The 17,876-nt window shown below is 33.7% G+C and overlaps 1 protein-coding gene across 1 annotated transcript in view; it reads left to right on the top strand.

The window, feature by feature from the left end:
- Nucleotides 1-16,964, top strand: part of LOC106667985 — a 132,190-nt gene extending 115,226 nt beyond the window's left edge. Inside the window, exons 4-6 of the mRNA XM_024229434.1 lie at nt 3,346-3,463; nt 14,553-14,748; nt 16,598-16,964. Of these exons, the coding sequence (XP_024085202.1) occupies nt 3,346-3,463; nt 14,553-14,748; nt 16,598-16,709 (426 nt within the window). The 3' untranslated portion in view covers nt 16,710-16,964. The remainder of the gene's footprint in view (nt 1-3,345; nt 3,464-14,552; nt 14,749-16,597) is intronic.
- Nucleotides 16,965-17,876: the final 912 nt, after the last annotated feature.

The raw sequence follows: 17,876 nt of genomic DNA, 5'->3' as shown, positions 1-17,876 counted from the left end.
ACTCGTTTATCGTTTTTTTTTTATAATCTGGCTAAAACGTTTAAGCCTAAATTCTATTAATTGCTGAGTTTTTTGCACACCCAGACCTACGAAATTAGAAGAACAAAAAGAAAAGATAATACGTGTATCGTTTTTTTCTTAGACGTTCAGGCTAAAGCGTTACTGTTTAAATTTTAAAAACATTGCGTTTTGTACAACGCCACACGATGTTCTCAATCGTACAGTTGCCCTCTCTGAAACACTTTTATAAATTTGTAAGAAAACCTTTTTTTTCGTTTTGCAACGTTCTTCGAAACCCAAAAGAAGATAAACCCCAATTTTCAGACAGGACATATTATTGATATTTTTTTCCTAGATTTTTCCACATCCAGTCCTATGAAATTGAGAGAAGAAGGGAAACTCGTTTATCGTTTTTTTTTATAATCTGGCTAAAACGTTTAAGCCTAAATTCTATTAATTGCTGAGTTTTTGCACGCCCAGACCTACGAAATTAGAAGAACAAGAAGAAAAGATAAAACGTGTATCGTTTTTTTCTTAGACGCTCAGGCTAAAGCGTTACTGTTTAAATTTAAAAAAAATTAATTGCGTCTTGTACAACGCCAGACGATGTTCTCAATCGTAGAGTTGTCCTCTTTGAAACACTTTTATAAATTTGTAAGAAAACCTTTTTTTTTTTCATTTTGCAACGTTCTTCTAAACCCAAAAGAAGATAAACCCAATTGGTCAAGCGGACTACGAAAAATCGTGAATTTAATAAACCCCAATTTTCAGAGAGTAGACATATTGTTGATTTTTTTCCACGTCCAGCCCTATGAAATTGATAGAAGAAGGAAAACTCGTTTATCGTTCTTTTCTTTCACATTCAGGCTAAAACATTACAGTCTAAATTCATTTAATTGTCATCTTACACAAGGCCTGATGATGTTTTAATCGTACATCTTGTCATCTCTGAAACACTTTTGTTAATTGGTAAAAACCCGATTTTTTCTTTTATAAAGAATTTTCTCAACACAAAAGAAGATAAAGACAAGCACAACGAGACAACACACAAAAATAAACAACAACAAGACTATTTTGGAGCTTTTTGGACAAATCTTCGGTAACTCTATTATCTTGACTACCAAGCAAAACGTACACACTCAACTCCTTAGCTATTTCAGTTGTCTCCAAACTAATTTTTATTCTTAAAACTTTGACTTTCCAGTTTGAAAACTCTAAACTAAGTTATTGTCTTATTCAGTTTTTACTTGTGCGCTTCTTTTTCCATGTTAGAATAAAAAATCAGTTCTTCTCACAGACTGCGAGATGCCACAATAAGGCCGATACGGGCTCTTATCGAACTCTCTTTGTCCATTTAATCAGCTTTAAATAGCCCCTTTCTAGTGCACTATTATATTACAAACTTCGGCTCCTGTGCCGTTATTGAATATTCAACAGATGGAAATAATTTTATTATTTGACTTAAATTATCATTAACAGCATTATTATTATATATTATTATATTTATTGCAAAAAGTTTGATTCAATAATCAATATTGAAAGTCAAACAGGTATAGTTAATAGTAGTATATTATTATATATTAAATTATATATAAATATTATTATTACTCAAAGACAACAACTGGACACTTGTTGTTTATTTTCCATAATAAATACTTGTAAAGATAAATAATTGACTTAAAACGTAAACCCAACATCAATAACTCGTTGTTTACCTTCAGTTCAATCAATAATCAGTTCAATTTAACCCTTTCTAGAGCAAACTGGTCGAGTGAGTTAATTGTTTTTCAAGTTGTTTACTTTGTTAAAACAATACATTTGAGTAAAAAAATATTTTTTAAAGATGGTTTTAAGTCAAGAAAGTCTCACAAGTGGAGATTCATTGCCCGACTACGGACATAGCGTCTTTACTATTGGAGAAGCATGAAGTAGAAAGGCTACTACTCCTGAATAAGAGGAATGCTTCTTCACAGGCGCGTGCCGGTTTTGTTTGTGGCAGTCATATGACCTCGTGTGTGGGGAAGATGTGGAGGACTCTTGGCTTCATGTGCCATGCTTGAGCCTTTTCAAACACAGTCAGTTATGGTGTGGGGTGGAATCAACATCGATGGCCGTTCCGAAATGATTACCATACAGGATGGACCTTTGCACTAACGTACATTGAGGATGTTCTACTCGATGCTGTAGTCCGATTCAATCGATTTATTGGAGACAACGTTTTGTCAATCATGATAATCCTCTACCGCATGTAGTTCGCGTCACCCAGCACTACGAGAACGACCACGATGAATTTTCCATTAATTTCTCTTAACATGAATCCTCGAGGACGAGGATATGATAAAGAGACGGGTTCGCCGCTTCCAACAAGCTTTGAACAGCTTCATACGGCTTTTATTGAAGAATGAGATTCTATTTCACAAGACGAAATCCGACTGCTTATTTACTCGATGCTTAGGAAACTTAAGACCCTCCGCAGGGCCATAGGATACGCTAAAATTTAAACAGTAACTAAAAACTTTAACGGAGTTTTGGTGAATTTTCTTTTAAGCCAGCATAATTAAATAATTTTTTACTAAAACTCATGAATTTCAGAACTCATTAGTCCGGTTTATATTAAAATAAGTATCGTCTAATTAATATAACAATAAAAATACTTACGTTTAGTTTGAACATTATTAACTGGTGGTTTACCATTATAGAAACTAATCCTTTTACACACTTTAGATTAAAAATAAAGAAAATAAGTTCAATTTCATCTTTACCAGAGCCAACTGTCAAATGTGTTAATTGTTTTTTTTTGTTTTTTTTTAAATTGTTTTCTTTGATGAAACAATAAATTTTAGTAAAAAAATATTAAAACTCATGAATTTCGATCGCGTTTAATTTTGTTTACATTACAATCAGTTGTTAATTAATATAACGACAAAAATACATATAGTTTGAAATAAACAACATAATACGAGTGTCCGGTTTTATTTGTCTTTGATTGTACTAGTTAGGTATGGGTCGTCAAACACCTGATGGTCATTTTTCATGCCTCTTTTCTGTACTTTCGTAAATATGTCCCTTTCCCTTCTCGACCCGAACTAGGGTATTTAATAAAAATCCATTTATTTTGTATTGTGTATTTATTGTATAATTTATCCAGAGAAGGATATGAATAACCAAGTTTTCTAATCTTTATAAAAAGGTATTACATTGCTAGGATTTTTTGAAAATGTTTGTGGTTTCATCTGTATAGTATTGTCACTGCATAAACATTTCTGAAAAATACGACAAAGTAAGAAGCGAAAATGTAATTTAGCGTCGTTTTATTTTCGAATAATCATGTTGAAAAATTTTCAGATCGTCTGCGGTATATCGATATTAGTCATGGGCGCGGTGGCTGCCATAGAGGAGAAAGGAAAGCTAACCAATTTGGCGCTCGGTGTTCCTGCAGGCATCATGACAGTGATAGCAGCAGGTATATCATATTGTTAACATTGTGCCTTTTACCGAATCCGCAGTTAATAGCATTTTACACCCTTTGACTGACGAGATATGAAGAAATACGACGTGGTTTTATCGTTGCATTCAGCTTTACATCAAAAACTGAAGAAATCTATTATGTTTACAAAAACAATCATGCAATTGCGTTACAAAACTGCGAAGTTTTGGTTTGAACTATAAATAACAAAAATGAGAGGTGGAACTAATTAATTATAAACTATTTTTAATGAACCTATTGCGTTTTTTATGTCGCTTTTTTAAAAAAATGAGCTGCTTAGTTGACTATAAAAGAATGTTAAGCTTCTTTGCGTATGGAAAATAGTTCTTGATATTCTATTGTTCTAGCAAGTTATTCCTAAGCCCCCTTTCAAATGCCCTTTCAGAGAAGTCAAAACTTTCCATCTTATTCCTTCCCACAGCGTGATAAATTGTTTTGGAGTTAATTAATGGCCCATTCTGCCTTTTATTTGCAAAATAAGGCCTATTTGAATTCCAAAACAATACTTCTCCGGTATAATTTTTTAATTAAATGTTTATTAGCATAGTTTGTATTTTTTTAATTCCCTCCCTGTTTTGGTCTGATTACGTCTTTTTTCTACTCTTTTATTCTCTTGACTATAAGTGTATTTTCCATATTTTTATTAAATCGAATAATATTGTATACATTATATACACATAAGACCATTATCCCGCTGAATGTATATCTAAACTGAATCTGGATTGCATGCTTTAGTTAATGGAATTTCGCTTAAATGTATGTTATACGTGCATGTCAATATTGACACACTATTAACTTCACCATTAATTATTTAATTTAATTATTTCAATTAATTATTATTTTTATTTATCTATTATAGCCGCTAAACACATTTAATGTTTAATTAATATTGCTCGTTTTGTAATTGTTTTGTTTATATCAATTTAAATTGGATATACAATTAGATTCTATTTTCCACCCTTCTTATTTAATCAAGTGATATTTTTTTGCTGAGGTGAACAATTTCCTGTAAACACCAAAGTAGAAATATAAAAAATAAGACTTCCGGACGTTTGAATTATAACAACATTTGTTATCTCTATCTTTTAAAAAGAATGAAATTTTGGGTGGTGCGCAGAATCCTTTTGTTGCTTAAAAAAAAGTGAATTCTCTGTATAGAAAGCTTGGCGGAAAAAGGAAAAGAGGGAAATTTGTTTAGTTTGCCTCCCTAATTCGTCAACTTCAACAAACAACATGCAAATATTCTCCAGTTGCACTGTTCTCAGGAGAATTATAAACCTGTTCCATCATTCAGATCCATTTGGAATAGAAGGTTTTTTTTTATTTTACACTTCTTTCTATGTCTTTACAAACTTTTGTTGAACTGTGCGCACAATTAAATTCACTAGTTTCGTGATCCGCTTGACCAATTAATATCTTTCAGTTAATTAATGTTTTTAGTTGAGATAAAAAAGTCAGTGTCACGAGCGGGATTCGAACGCACGATCTTCGGCTAGATCCGCCCCTGCTCTCCCACTTGAGCTATCGTGACCTCGACCCACTCGGACACTAACAGCCCATCTCAACCCCACCTTTTGAATTTTCCCTCATTTTTGCCATTTTTCAAATGTCGTGTAATCTATTTAATTCTCGGCGACAAATGAACTGGCCACGGAAAGCTTTAATGAAGGTATACTTCATTTAAACTTATTAAATTCACTAGTTTCGTGGTCCACTTGACCAATTGACATCTTTCAATGACGCTCATGACACGGACTTTATTGTCTCAACTAAAAACCTTAATTAATTCGTCAAGTGGACCACGAAACTAGTGATTTAATAAGTATAAATGAAGTATACTTTACTAAAACTACTTTACTAAACCGATTGTTATAGCTTTGGAGAAGTGTATTCCCCATAGTCGCGTCCGCATTCGTAGTCGCTCGTTCGTCTTTACATAGGATCGTACACATAAACGGTCTCGGTTTGTCAAAGAATCCAGCAGCCTAGCCGAGGGTAAGCTGTCCTCTCGGAAGAGCACTCGAGGCATATGATGACGAAAGGGTTTATTCCATCTTAATATGGAGGGTGATAAGAAGTACAATATTATATAAATAATTTGTTTGAAGTTCTTTTTAACCTTTAGTTTTTATTTTCTCTATATTTTTGTACAAGGTGCATATTCGTTCAGATAGCATAACATTTTCAAATTTATAAGTAAAGGTTCAATTTTGAAGTAAATTCGATTATCACAGTCATGTACCTAAATTAATTTAGGTCATGTATGTTTTTACTAAAAATTAATCACCTATGACAGTAGAATTTTCTAACAACAAAAAATTGAATTCAACATCAGATTTTATGTTATTATGTTACGTTTCCAAGTGAATACAAATATTGACTGTATGCCATTCATTAGTTATTTTTTGCTATGTATATGATTGATAATGTTAAGGATATTTACAATGTTAATTGAAATTGATGCGGTATAGAAGACATTTCCTTTAAAGTCTTGAAAGGAATGAGTTAGTACAACGTTATTAGCAAGTGAACCGATATTAGAAAAGTTTACAGGGCCATTACCCACCCAATCGAGATTAATGACTTCATGTTTTAGACCTTGATCTCATATTGAAAGAATGTGATTATCTTAAAAGTTTTCAGTAGGTACCTCAAGAGAAATTTGTAAATTAACGAAGTATAATTAAACCCTTACAACTCGCCGGCTCCATCGGCGTGTATAATTTTGTATAAAACAAACTTTTCAGGTTTAAGATGTAAGAATAACATAAATTCCTGTTTCGTTAAGTTTCTGGTGGGAAGATTTCCAATTAATTCACAGCAAATGAATGTTTAAAAATATTGATTTGGACTCAGTTTTTCACAGTTTTCTTTAGAGTTGGGTAATAATTTCACCTTAATGTGTACGTCCCTCCAACAGTAGACTGAAATAAGTAAGTCATCCGCATACGTAAATAGAGGTATATCTTTTTTGACTTTTCTGTACCTTGATGGAAAAAAATTTATTATAACCTATTTTGATTTTTTATCTTGACTCTATTCTACCGACGGGGACAACCAAAATCATACTCTTCATAAAAAGTAGTCAGTAAAGTAGTATAAGCAGATAAAAGGGTTACATATGGGAGGATGCTTATTTCCCATTATTGCAGACATGTCCAATAATGAAATTTTCAATAAATTATAAAAAAAGTTCAAGAATAAGAATAGATTTTGTAAAAAACAATTCTTTCAATACATAAAGTTGATGTTACCCAGTTAATGCAAGAATGTACAAAATTACATAAAGATATAAAATTGACTGCGGAAATAGAACAAAATAGACCTTTACCTATTTTAGATATAAAAATTAATAGAAATGGTGACACCTTTAATAATAATATTTATCCATTATACTTAGCCGAAGGTCGTGGGTTCGAATCCCGCTCGTGACACTGACTTTTTTATCTCAACTGCGTACCATGAAAAATAGTGAATTTAATTGATTAGAATGAAGTACACTTCACTAAAGCTCTCCGTGGCCATTTCATTTGTCGCCGAGAATCCAATCCGATTACACATTTGAAAAATGGCAAAAAGGAGGGAAAATTCAAAAGGTGGGGTTGAGATGGGAAGTTAGTGCCCGAGGGGATCGAAGTCACGATAGCTCAAGTGGTAGAGTAACGGTGTATCTAGCCGAAGATCGTGGGTTCGAATCCCGCTCGTGACACTGACTTTTTTATCTCAACTTAAAACCTTAATTAATTGAATGTTATTAATTGGTCAAGCGGACCACGAAAAATAGTGAACTTACATAAATAGATTAACTTATATTTATTTAAAAAATATATAAATGTTCGGCTGGAGTATTTAAGTATTTTTCATCAAATCCAATCCATCAAAAATTAAATATAACAGATACGATACAAAAAATGCTTAATAGAAGTGACATAATGTACCACATTTAAAAAAAATAAAATAGTTGAATTACTTAAACACAATAATTATCCTGATAAAAAATTTTACAGTTAATAAAAAAAGAAAAAGTAATTTTTACAATAATAAATTTAATAATAAAAAAGTAATAATAAAAATATATAGGTAGACATAGAGGGACTGAACGAAGGAATTATAAAGATTAATGAGAAAAGAAAACTTAATGGAAAAATTTATTTTTTACATATATTTTAAAAGCAAAATTAATTCTATTCTTCCACCTATAAAGGAAAATATAGACAACCTTCTTAAAAGCAATGTAGTGTAGAATGTTACGTTCATATAAAAAAAACGTAGGTTGGAAAAACTGTACAATTGTTAAAAAATCGATTAAACCAACACAAAAAAATATAATTAATAAAGAAGATTGTACAGGTTTGTCAAAACGTATTGATGAGACTAACCACAAAGTTTATTTTGAAAAAGTAAAAATAATAGAAAAAGAAAATAATAACTGTGGTTAGAGAATTTGTATATTAATTTAGAAAATAATAGAAGTATTAACATACAAAAATATAAAAATAAGATAAATACTCAATACTGTAACCTTTAATAAAAATATTATAAAAAATATATATATTTAATAAAAATTAAAATTCAATAATACAAAATTAGTAAACAACGTGAAAAAATTATCTGTTTAAATGTTTAAAAGGTAAAACTAAAATAAATACATTATTAAAAATTAATAAAATGTATTGGTCAATTTGTTGCCAAAGCATATCGTCATAAGAAAAACCATTTGAAATATCATGGCTTATTGTGTAACTTTTAAACTTCAGTGTTTCATGAACCTGAGCATGTAAGTTACTTTTATTAATTGTTAACATATTTTTTATATGTAATAGTTTTGCATTTTTAAGCCATAAAAGCCGAAGAGGAGGAGTGGGAGAGAAGTAGGTATTGTTTTCAAAAATAAGGACTACACTTTATGAAAAGTAGGTTTTTGGTTGTCCCCGTCTATGGAATGAAAGGTCAATATGAACAATAAAAAATAAAACGTAATAATAACCTATAAAATAGGTTAACAACGACAAATGATTCATATAAGATAATATAGTTTTCATTATGTCCTGTATGAAAAGAGATAATAGTAGAGGACTCAAACTCTCTCCTTGCAAAACCGCCTCGGTAGCCCGGAAATTCTTTTTCCACATCCTGATCCATGTGTTTGTTTTTTTGTTTATGGCAGTGGATTGATTATGTCATACAGGAAGGTTTAACGTCCAACGACCCAGTGTCACGGACGAGTGTCAAACCAAATATCTTTTCCATACTGCTTGTTCGCGCCAAAAATCGCGAATTATAATTTTTTATTTTGTTTCCGAAATGCCGTTATTCTAGAATTTATCCTAGCTCTGTTCCTTCCCCACAATCCTGTCCTGTTGCTGCATAGTCCTGCTCTAGTCCTGTTCGCTTCCGTCTCGCTTCCATACAGTCCACTGTTAATTAGCCTCCAAGAGTGATTTTCTTTCAGTTTTTCTCTTATTTTCAAGAAGCATTTTTTTTGTTTCGTTTTGTTAATTATCGCGTTCAAAATAACGCGAGTGTCTCCTCCCGCATCCTTAATGCGACACATCATACAGGGTTCGGACGGAGCCCCGAAGGTAATTAATAGACTAGGATTCTGTTTTATCTTTGGCCAGAGTTATCGCAGGTTCTAGCTATTAAACGGCTCTCCTCCCTGGTTGTCGAGAAAATCAAATCACAGTTACCAAGTTAGTATTTTATTTTATTTTGTATTTTTATTTTATTTAATTTTATTTTTATTGCGACCGACCAGCGCGTGCACACTACACATTATCAATTAAAAGCCATTGGCTCTGCCAGGATTCGAACCCTGAACCTGTACCGTGGTGAATGTGAGTGGGTCCGTCCTAACCAATCGGCTACATCTGTCCCGGAAATCGATACTAAAACCTACGGACATAAGCGAAGAGGAACCTCGAAAGTGCACTGATTGAAAGGAGTCGAGTTGGAAACAAAGAAAATATCAATTCCATCAATATTTAAGCCACAGTGGAAGGACGTTAGACTATAGTCATAAATGACCTCAAGGAAGAAAAATTTAAAACAGCGGTGATCTGAAAAGTTCGAAAAAGATGCCCATTGGAGAAGAAGTCCCCAAAAATTGTCTAGAAAATATCAAAAAAATATGCGGTCATGGGCTGAAGGGAGGAATACAATACATAAAAGACCGGAAGAAATAAAGTGGTGAAACGTTTTGCGGGGAGAGGAAGCCTTAAAAAATAAAAACCATTTTTAATTTAGATGCTGGGTCGAACCGAGGAAAGACCTTAACAAGGGGAAACTTTATTTAAACATTCACACGGATGTTTTGTTATTAAATTTCCTACCAATTTATTGTCAGCTTTAAATTATGCTCTCTCGTAATACATAACAAACAATAATTAATGAATTTCAAAGTATTTGAGACAAGAAGATTTCAAAATAGTGAGTAAATGTTTATTTCTGTTAACCTTTTAAATTGATAATTTTAGCTTTGCGAAGTAACTGGGTGTTTCATTTCTCATTGGCTTCATCCTTAATTATCTTTTTATATAAAATTGTAATGTTGAAGGTTTATCAGGATATTGATAATCTATTTAATACCGTAACTACTGAATACTAAGGCTTTAATCTGCTTGTTACATTGTGTGATTTTTGTTTTAAATTTGTGAATAATGTCTCAGTTTCAAAGCGGAACTTTAGGCTGGCAAAAGAAAAAAATAAACCACGAACTCATAGTTAGGACAAATAAATGTATTGCTAACACTGTTTTTTTTTTTTTTTTTAACATTTGTTAAGTCATGTCATTTATCTGGGTGTCGTTGCTTTTAACCAAAGTGAATTTAACCATTTTATAATAAATTGGACTGGTGTCATGTGAAAATCTCGAAAAGCACAAATAATATGACGACTTAGATCACATCTTTATGTGAGAAGCTCTTTCCTTTGTTAGGGCCGCAACCTGTCTTCAAAGTAATAGGCTTATCACAGTAATCTGGCCCATTGGTGTCTCTCTTCCTTGGATTTATAGTGGTATTTTCTGTATCTTGTGCCGTCAGAAAAGAGGATATAAGCTGCTAATAGAAGGACTGTCGGGAAACGGGAAAATATTCAGCGTACGTTTTTAATAAAGATAATCACGTTTGTACGAGGGGAGGAGAGGGATTCATTAAATAGGCTGGGTAATATTTAATATAGAAAGGACCGGCATCACGTGACCACTAATGGAAAGGCAACTTTCAACCTGCACCTTGTTTAATTCCAATTTAATTTACCCTACTTTTTTTTATAAATGCCGACTCAGTTCTTCCTCATTAGATTAAACGCCTCATTTTACTAAACAAATAAATTGAATATTTGAACATTCAGAATTAGGTTACCGAGAAAAATCATTCAAACCTACAATTTTATACAGTTTGGTCGTACAGTTTGATAGCTGAGACACACAGATTGAGTGCTGAAATTAGCAGGAATACAGACTCTCAAAAGTTGGTCGTTTGCGTTCATTTTGGTCTTCACATTCACAATGTTTTGGTCTGTCAGATGTCTAACAACCTTCAGCAATAGAAGAAGAAAAAGAAGAAGAAAAATAACTTTATTCTCAGACTGAAACTAATTGACTAAGAATAATTTACATGAAATAAATAAAGGAAGTTCCTTCTATGAAGGTAAAAGTAAAGAAAAGATAGAAATCTTGGCACAATGTATACCAGTAAGGTAGGCCAGAAGAGAACATTACGAGAATATTAAACAAAAATAACAAATGTTAACGTGAGGTGTCTGCTTGGAGAGGAGATGATTAAACAGGTGGGATTTAAAGGAGTAAAAGGAGGCAGCGTGACGAATAGAAAGGGGAAGGGAGTTCCAGAGTTTAGGGGCTCGGATCAGAAAGGATCTTTCAAGGTATGGGTTGTATGTTGCGGAAGGATAAGGTCGATTGGGGATGAAGGATTTCGAGTGAGATGTGAGGAGTTGAATTGGATGATGTAAGGAGGACGACGAGTGTGGATGGACTGGAAAAGAAAGCAACCTAGGAAATACTGTGCACGGAAGGAGGGGAATAGCCAGGAAAGTTGGGAATACAACCTCGACACCCGGGATCCCCGAGGGGTGCCGTACACAAATCTTATGCAAGAATTCATAATACGCTTCAATCGCGCGTTCTCCCCTTCCAAGAGACCACCGTATGCCAAACAGCTATAATTGAAGAAGGGAAGTATAAGGGAAGATACAAGGAGTTTGCGGGTGGAGGAAGGTAAGAGAAGCCAGGACCGACGAAACAGGCTGAGGGAGGCAATGAAATGGCGGGAAATTTGGGAAATGTGAGCATGCCAGGAAAGGTTTTGGTCAAAGACTACTTCTAGGTTTTTAACCGAAGAGCAGAAGGGGATGGGATGGTTATTTAGCATGAAAGGTGGGTTGCTGGAAAGGGAATTGAGGAGTTGCCTGGACCCGGTAATTATGACGGTGGATTTGGACGGATTGAGGACTACGGAATTTTTATGGGCACATTCGTTGATGGAGTTTAGGTCGTTTTGGATCTTGAGAATGGCCGAGTGAAGATCGGAAGGGTGGAAGGATATGGGAGTCATCGGCACATAGGTGATAGTTACAGGACTGGATGGAGTCGGGCAGGTCGTTGATATAAATGGGAAAAAGGATAGGAGAGATGCTAGAGCCTTGGAGCACCCCAGATTTTAGAGGGAGGAAGGAGGGCCATTGGGAAGGTAGACAGCTTGGTGGCGATTGGTAAGGTAGGAGTGGAATCAACGGATGGTGCTGGCGGAGAAGGAAAAAGATTCGAGTTTAGAGAGGAGAGAAGAGTGAGAGACAGAATCGAAGGCTTTGCAAAAATCAAGAAGGATAAGTATAGTAACTTTCCGTTGGTCCATTGCTAAGTGGAGGTCATCCATCCATTAGAGTCTAGATCCATTAGAGTTCGTGGACCGATTGACCAATTAACTTTTTTCAATTAATTAATCTTTATGAAAGGTATTGGTTGAGATAAAAAGCCAGTGCCACGAGCGGGATTCGAACCCACGACATTCGGCTAAATACGCCGCTGCTCTACCACTTGAGCTATTGTGGCTTCGATCTCTCGGACACAAACTCTCCATCTCAACCTACAACAAAATGAAAATGGCAAAAAGATGGAAGGTTCGAACGGTTGTAGGTTGAGATGGAGAGGTAGTGTCCGAGAGGGTCGAATTCACGATAGCTCATGTGGTATTTAGCCGAAGGCCGTGGGTTCGAATCCCGCCCGTGGCACTGGCTTTTTATTTCAACCAATACCTTTCATAAAGATTAAATAACTGAGAAAACTTCAGCAATAGGTTTGTGCTATTAAGTGCTTCACCCTTCTTATAACTAAAAATAAGAATGCGAAATGACGAGCAAACTGCAGGATCATCAAACCCAAGGTGGTACAACTCCTCAAAGTACCAACTGATCTGGTCAACTCTGAGATAAACTGTTTTTATAATAATGTTTTTCTTGGTTTAATTGATCCATAAAGGTGGATCTCGAGATACTGTAATAGGCCCTGGTACATAATCTTGATAAATGCTGATATTTGAAGTAACTTCCCTGCACTCCATCTCTGATGATAAATTCTGTCCTATTTTCATTTGGTACTTGTAGTTCAATTATATATAGGGTCTATGAGCCAAGAGTCTCTCACGCTAACCACTCGGATACCGCGGTCTCTTGAGGTGTCTAAGTTGGTAACATTGCTACCACTTCAGGTACGCAACTACGCTAATTTTAAGCTGGCAGCATTGCTACAACTTGAGCAAGGTATTGAGGTGTAAGTTGGTAACATTGTTACCTTTTCAGGTAGGCAACTATGCTAAGGTGTAAGTCGGTTACGTTACTACTTCCTCAGCTAATCAGCTATGCTTAAATGTAATTTGGTAACATTCCTCCCACCTCAGGTAGGCAACTATGCTGAAGTGTAAGTATACTAAATATAATGATTATTTGGAGATCGTGAAGTGCGGTCTAGTGTGACGTAGGCTTTAGAAAAACATTTTCTTTATTATGCCAACGTTTCGATCTTTATTGAGACCATCTTCAGGACCTGGGATTTACAAACTTTGTTTAAATTATATCCGACATGTATTTGTATAATTTAAACAACCATAAAAAAACCTCGTTAAACCCTTTAAATGGATGAATTTATAAATATAGCAAGCCATTGAATGCTTGTTGTTTGACACATTGTTTTAATTTAACTTAATTTTAATTTAATTTAAAAAATTTTGTTTAAATTTTTTGATGTATTTTTAACATTAGTTAAATGTTAAATATAAACCTATAATGTTTGGGGCGTCGGTGGCCGTAAGGTTTAGTCTTTGACACGGCGCTCATCACTGTAAGGTAAAGATCTTAAGATCTTATTAAAGATACTTACAAATGGGCTTTTTTTCAAAAACACCGGCACCCTGAGGGTTTGGGGATGGTTAGGGATGGTTAGGGAAAGAAAAAAACCCTATAATGTAAAATAAAAATTATAGAAAATCTAAAATAAATTAAAATTATATAAAAAATGTATAAGAACTGCGCATTAAAAAATAACCTTCTTAAGGTAAGACCTATAGTCAAATGATTATTCGAAGATCTTGAGATGCGGTCTGGTATAGGTTTTAGAAAAACATTTTTTTTTTCATGCCAACGTTTCGATCTTTATTGAGATCACCTTCAGCGCCCAAAGTGTTTGTTTTCCGTGTAGATGTGTCATTCTTCTCTGTCGTGTTAAAAGTGGCAAATTATTTTTCAGAGGGTGTCACACAATTATATTATATGCACATTTCTTCTCTTGAATTCTTCCATTCCTCATCAAGCTAGGGTGTCGTGTTTTTCTTTAGTTTTTACAAACTAAGATTTAAAAAGTCTCGGCTTTTTATGGGTTTCCAGCCCGAAGAGTTATCATATACTTCCAGATCCATTCTGCTGTGGAACAATACTTTCAGTTTTAAATAAATATATTGTATAGTGTTCCGTCTTGTATTTTACTTACATTTTCTCTAATATTATTGTATCATCGAAAATAATTGTTTTACGTTACATGTTTATTTTCTAGGTGTTAGCATTCATACAAGCAGGGGTTTCGGTGGCTACAGGGTGTCAAAGTGGTCAGAAGGTTCTGTTCTAAGGGCGATTGGGCCTACTCCACATACTGCAGCACCGCTCTTCGTCCTTTGGACTGCTGCGTGTTCCCTTCACGCTGCGCTTTTCGTCCAGTCCGTGCTGACCATAAACAACCGCAGCCTAAACAGGTAGAACGAGGCCATTCTTTGTCACAAACAAAACAAAACTACATCTGATGATATTAAATTGACATGTGCCTTTATATTTCAACAATTTTCACTTGTAGGAATAAGTAAAGCGCAATCTTGATTCTCATGTTATATTCTCAAAGCTACACAATACACTTATAAACGAAGACAAAATATTTCAGATATTTTTAATTTTATGGTAAAAAAATTTATATTACATAATATGAATGTATGTGTACCAGTGACCCCGGACCGAGTTATTCTGGGTAAAATTCAATAAAAATCGCACGAGCTTATTTCATGGTGATTACACATAACCAGTTAAAAACATTAACTTTGTTATAATTAAATGAATCACTAATTACACGAAAATTGAGAAAATATTAAAACGAGTTTTTAATTAAAATATTGAAGAATAAATGAAAAGGTAAGTTAAACTACGACTGTATTACGAGTGATTAAAATCTTGAAATTATACTGTTATACATTATTTGTATGGGTGGTCACACATTGCCAATCATAAAAGGGATCGTATGCTTCGTTTAAATTTTAAATAAATTGATTAAACAACGACCCATTTACACATTGATTTTCTTTTTTAAACATGCTAAAAAAGTTAAAATTAAGAATAAATTGATGAAGTAATTATCGAATATTTTTTACATAATTTTGGATTGAGTGTTTTTTTTAAATTAAAGTATGCGATACGTACTCTCCTTTTTTATTTCGTTCTTTGGTTGCACATATTCTTCATATTTCGTTGTCCTATTGTTCTCTTCCTCTTTTCACATTATCTTTTTTTCCCTTACATTCAACCTCAAATAATCTTCTCTCGGTTTCTCTCTCTCTCTCTCTCTCTCTCTCTCTCTCTCTCTCTCTCTCTCTCTCTCTTTCCTCCCAAATTAAGCGTCTATAAATAAAATCCTACTCATTCATTTATCTTTTCTCTTCTAATAAAATCCTACTCATTCATTTATTGTTTTAATCTAGTATCTTTTTGGATCTCTCACTCTCACTCTTACTGTCTTCTCTATTTACACATTTTTACTTATTTAACGCCTTTTCTTACTGTATTCTTATTTTTTGTTCTACTGCTCCCCTCTGCTACTCTCTCACTCTCTTTTTTTTCTCTCTCTCTCTTTCTCTCGCTTTCTCTCTCTGTTCTCTCTCTCTTTCTCTCTCTCGCTTTCTCTCTCTCGCTTTCTCTCTCTCTTTTTTCTCTCTCTCTCTTTCTCTCTTTCTCTTACTCTCTTTTTCTCTTCCTCATTCTCTCTCTCTCTCGCTCTCTCTCTCCCTCCCTCCCTCTTTCTCTCTAGCTATATCTCTATATCTTTTCTTTCGGTCTTACTCATCTTCTTTTTCTTATTCTCTACCTTTTTCCCCCCTTCCGCCGTGTTTCACGTTTCTTTTCTCTTTCATAGTAGCTCAAAATATCTGGGTTTTTTATACCTCTTTTTTTTCTTTTTTTCATTCTATTGTATATTAAACCTCTGGCTATTTGGATTTAAATTTCTTCTTAACAGTTTCTACAATACTTCTGTTTATAATACATAAATCTTATTCAGTATCACACGCTTCTTATTTAGTATCATTCTTTATTTTTATTTAATTTCTACTTTCCTTTCATTATTTTGAATGTTAAACTATTTTTTGTTATATGTAATAAAATACTGACAGAACACCTTTGGTCAAGCAAGGTAATTGTAAACGAAATTTGCATATTTAAATTTTCTGTTTATTTTTATACACTTGTGGTACCCATGTACTTGATAAAGGTATAATTATGTATAAGTTTTCCTGAAATTTAATAAAACAATAATTTCTAATCTTGGTCAAATTTCTATTCTAGGCCCAATGAAACCAAGTTTCAATTAGCTATCGTTGAACTGATTTTGACTAGTGTCACCATCGGAGCGGTCCTGGAGGTGCTCAGAGTCGATTTGAAACATGACCCGGATTGACCGCACGTCCTGCCCGGACCCAGGGCGTCTTCTTCCTCGGACCGAACCCACAACCCTTTACCCTCATCGACGGAAGTCCTTCTTGAAGACTGACCACTCTTCTACGAACAGCAGTCGCTCCTCATACTCGGGGATGCCGTATGATCGCACGCTTGAAGACCAAAAATTAAAATAAATTGACAAGTGCGCATAATTTTTTTAAAACGACATTTATCAACTGACTTTGGAATATTGCGGGTCTTTTTATGTATTTATAACGCGTTTTGTTTTAAGTTAATTTGTTTATATAAAAATCAATTATACAATAGTGAATTTTTTTAACATCCATTATGTACTATTTGTGAAAAAATGTGTGTAGAATTTACTGATTTTTTCAGTCATTTTATTCACTTTTAAATAATATTTTCTGTACTTTAAAGTTTAAATAGGAGAAAATATTTTTCTATGCGCAGTCTTTTATTTTTACATGTTGAATAGACTAAAAATAATATGTGGTCAACACATTAGACAATTTTATATTTTTATTAAATAGCCTCTAAAGATAAAAGATTTTATTTTAGCTTTATTCAACAAGACTGTATGAGATTTTGTAAATTTTAAAATTTTTTATGTAATGTCGATGTTTTATTTGTTTGCAATGATTCAGGATGGGTAGTGTATCAGATTTATGGGCAGTTAGCTAAGTAATATTTATTTTTTATTATTTACTTGACTTTCCTCAGAACTTATACATATGTAATGTTGATATGAGTTAAATAATTTCTTTTTACGAATCCGTTTTTAAAAAACATTTATTCAAAGAAATTTCCAATCATTACTGACGTACATTCAGTTACTTACTAATCTACGGATTTAAATCAAATTTCTCTGATGTACCCTCAGGAAAATCTAACTTAAGTCTGTTAAGTTGGTTAATAAAAATAATTCACTAATGGTCCGCTTGACCAATTAATATCTTTCAATTAATTAAGGTTTTTAGTTGAGATAAAAAAAGTCGATGTCACGAGCGGGATTCGAACCCACGACCTTCGGCTAGATCCGCCGCTACTCTACCACCTGACCTATCGTAACTTCGATCCACTCGGAGGGAAAATTCAAAAGGTGAGGTTGAGGTGGGAAGTTGCTGTCCGAGTGGATCGAAGCCACGATAGCTCAAGTGGTAGAACA

This window comes from Cimex lectularius, unplaced genomic scaffold (assembly GCF_000648675.2).
Source record: "Cimex lectularius strain Harlan isolate CLEC.00 unplaced genomic scaffold, Clec_2.1 scaffold232, whole genome shotgun sequence".
NCBI classification, from domain to species: Eukaryota; Metazoa; Arthropoda; class Insecta; order Hemiptera; family Cimicidae; genus Cimex; species Cimex lectularius.
This window is presented reverse-complemented; position numbering and strand designations above follow the sequence as displayed.